The sequence below is a fragment of the Myotis daubentonii genome, chromosome 11, assembly GCF_963259705.1.
Source record: "Myotis daubentonii chromosome 11, mMyoDau2.1, whole genome shotgun sequence".
In the NCBI taxonomy this organism is placed as follows: Eukaryota; Metazoa; Chordata; class Mammalia; order Chiroptera; family Vespertilionidae; genus Myotis; species Myotis daubentonii.
The window spans coordinates 30,989,313-30,992,780 of record NC_081850.1 but is presented as its reverse complement, the minus strand read 5'-3'; the positions used below and the strand labels follow the sequence as shown (position 1 = coordinate 30,992,780).

Sequence of the window (3,468 nt, the reverse complement as noted above, 5' to 3'; positions counted from 1 at the left end):
ATCCCTAAAACAAATACGATCGTTGACTTGGCACTGGCAGAAAGCAAATTTTGCAATACACTTCAAAAGAAAAACAATTTTTAACTACAAATTCTAACTTATTTGAGGGAGGTGAGAGGGGTTATTTCCACATTAACTGCCTATAGACATGATAGAACAATACTTTGTTCTCACGTAATTAAATGGCCCCAAGCAGAGAAGAACCAAATATAGTTTGGCAATATATATGGCGGGCAGGCAAGTTTATTTGGAAAAACCTCTCATTTCCTTACAGTATAAATTCTGAAAAAGATGTTAAAGTTACAGGGGTCAGCAAAAGTAGGCTTACAATTGTAACACAAATAAATAATAATTAAAAATACTAGTACAAGAAAAAACTGTTACACATACAACTGTAAACCTACTTTGGCCCCACCCTGTACATGTAAGTTTGAATTATTCTATTTATCCAGTAGGCCAAGTAAGTAAGTTGGATCTGTATTTTTTGTTTAACCTAAGAAAGTGTTCAGACGCTAGCTGTCCATTAGAATGGCTTGCCTTTTAAAGCAGGAATGACTTATTTTCATTGATATTTTAGGGGATGAATCATCATGTATCATGGGCCCTCAAGAAGGTATCCTGCTTTGGGTCCTGTATGGTCCCTTCCAACTTGTGCATTCCACACAAATAATGCCTTGCTCTCTCTGTTGACATATCTTTCTCAATTGCATAGGTAAAATAGAGCACCACCCATACCATGGGCTCTGATATAGACAATGCAAGAATATTACTGTCACTTGTGAAGCTTAACAGACGTAGGCACATCTATATAATACTAGAAAAAGTAACAGCCCTCAATGTGTCATTTAAAATTTACACTATGATTGGCAGCTGAAGAGTATCTTTCTGCTCTGAAAAATAGCTGCATATAACTTTATAGAGAAGCCATGGTATAACAGACTTCTCTTAGATATGAACTGCCTAATTTTAAGTCCTTATTTCATAAGCATCTCAATTTCATCACAGAAACATTTCCAGTGCTTGGGGGGTGGCAGGGGAAGACAAAACTTTTTTTTTTTTTTTTAATTAAAAAGGTATTGAATTCCTCTCAAATACTTGGGCATTTGAATCTATTATTCTATGTTTATTTGTATGATCATCTAGTTGTTTCATTGGTAATTCTTGCTTGCCTCTTTGGAACCATCCAAGTCCTGAAAGACTAATACAAGAACACCTAGACAAGAACAAATTTTAAGTCTATCACTGACTTGCTGAATGACCCTGGGCCAGTCACTAGGACTCTTTTTTAAAGTTCACTTACCACCAATGAAATAACCATCTGAGAAGCTGTGAAACTCATATAAGGTGACAGATTTGATAATGTTTGGTAAACATGAGAAGTATACAGATACAATTTTATATAATTCTGCATAGTGCATGCCTATCCAAGGTTGGGTTAATAAATAGGTACTGACCCATTATGGTTGAAGTAAAAAGAACTTATTTTAGTTCATTTTCCCATTTGGCTTATCATTTCCTCTTTTTTAATTTATTGGTTTCAGAGAGAGAGAGAGGAAGGGAGAAAGAAATATCAATTTGTTGTTCCACTTGATTATGCATTCATTAGTAGATTCTTGTATATGCCCTGACTGAGGATTGAACCCATAACCTTGACCTATTGGGACGAAGCTTTAATGGACTGAGTTACCCAGCCAGGGCTTTTTTATTTTATTTTTTATTATACTCTTCTTCCCCAGGTAAGACAAAGAACCGGTTCTGTTCTCTGAGGTATTTATTAGTCCTTGTGGAGCCCTAGAAGGCCACAAACACTCTTGGCCAAAGATTGCCAACTAATGTTGGTCTTTTCAGTCTTGTAGTATCTGCAGAACTGAAGTATGCCAATGTCCATGTTGTCGGTACAGAACATCCATCAGCTCAATGCTTGCTCTGTGTGTCATGGAGACAGGGACAGATGACAAATTCACGGGTGGGACTTCCCCTTGGGGTCTGACAGGATGATTACACCCCAACAAGCAATGCCTAGGAAAAAAACAACAACAGTACCTTATGTGGATGTTGCATTTTAGTTTACCAGATGCTTTCATATATGCCATCTTATTTAACACAACACTCCTAGAAGATATAGAAGAGTGAGGTTCAGAAAAGGGAAAAAAAAGTTAAGGGAAAAAAATCCTTTTGTCTCCACAAGCTAGATATGAACTTAAAGGGAACTGATGTGGACAATCTAGTTACAGAGAGATACTAAAGCCTAAAATTCTATTCACATAATTGGTTTGCAGAGCTAAGAGACTCACTACATTTTACTGGACATCTTCACCATCACTTAGTACAGATACAGATAAGGACTGTGGGCCACAGGAACCGGTGGCATACCTAGTATGTGGGCGTTGAACCCATGCCTACAATCTGACTTCCAAGCCCAAGTTCTAAGTTAAGTGCCTTTTCTCTGGCTTCTCCAGGACCTGGAGGGAAAAACAAAAACAAAAACAAAAAAGACATGGGCTTTGGTGCCAGATAAGCCCAGGATGAAAGGCTAGCTGCAGCACATCATGGGTGTCTGACTTTGAACAGGATTCTTACTTCTGTGTGTCTTAGTGAACAAACTATCTCTAATAGCTATTGATAGGATTAAGACTGAGGTTCATTAAGAATTCTCAATAAATACTGATTTTTTTAAAAAGCAGAGTCCCAACACCTTCCTCTCACCATCCCTGAATCTCCTTTGGAATGGCTCCCAAGATTTCCAGCCAGAGCGCCCCGCCCGCCCCGCCCCCAGCCTCTTGGCTGCGCCCGTTCCTCCCTCCTTGCCCCCCACCCCCCGCCCCAAGGGCCCTGCCCCACTCTCACTGATGCCGATGACCATCTGGGTAATAGTTCCTGGACCCGGGGGGTATCCCAGCTTCATTGGCTTCCGTGCAACCCAGTACACGTAACAGCCCGCACCTATCAACCCCGACCCGGAGAGCACGCGACAGCTCCAGCAGTTCATAAGTGCGGGCGGCTGCTCTGGGGACGTCGGGGCTCCGGGTGCATCGAGGGGCGCACGGCTGGCGGGAGAGGCGGCCTGAGGAGCCGAGGCGATCTTATCAGTCTCGAAAGTCTGGGACAGGGAAGTACCCATGTTCAGAACTCGTCCTCAGTGCTAGGAGCCTTAGGGAAATAAACGGAAGTAAAATGTGTAGCCGGAAAGCAAGGCGCCAGGCTTCGGCTGCACCCTGAGGCCGCTGGGAAATGTAGTTCCGCTTGCGTGGGCTGGAGCAGGATGGAGGGAGGCGGGGCTGGTGGTCAGCTCTTGGGAGGTGCCAGACGCTGTCCTCCCCACCCCCCACGCCCAAAAAACCCTTTTAAGAATACTGATACAGCTCACTCCCTAAATGTTTCAATTCTCAGTCTCCTTAGAGAAGTCTGGGTTCCTCATTTTGCTGCTTAGCAAGAAAGGGGATGAGACCTTGGGCACTTCACCTGTGT

At 42.4% G+C, this 3,468-nt stretch overlaps 1 protein-coding gene across 1 annotated transcript; it reads right to left on the bottom strand.

Annotated features, from left to right (window-relative positions):
* Positions 1-1,753: 1,753 nt before the first annotated feature.
* Positions 1,754-3,175, bottom strand: DMAC1 (distal membrane arm assembly component 1). Its single transcript, XM_059656684.1, has 2 exons — positions 2,848-3,175; positions 1,754-2,019 (listed from the first exon to the last, which is right to left on the bottom strand). The coding sequence occupies exons 1-2, from the start codon at positions 3,119-3,121 to the stop codon at positions 1,961-1,963; spliced, it is 333 nt and encodes a 110-aa protein (XP_059512667.1). The 5' UTR covers positions 3,122-3,175; the 3' UTR covers positions 1,754-1,960.
* Positions 3,176-3,468: the final 293 nt, after the last annotated feature.

Bases quoted from the DNA above. Each gene is read 5' to 3' on its own strand.
- DMAC1 (XM_059656684.1), bottom strand. From the start codon at position 3,121: ATGGGTACTTCCCTGTCCCAGACTTTCGAGACTGATAAGATCGCCTCG. The intron at 2,020-2,847 runs GTGAGAGTGGGG...TTTTTTTCCTAG, and splicing joins CCAGATGGTCATCGGCATCA to GCATTGCTTGTTGGGGTGTA.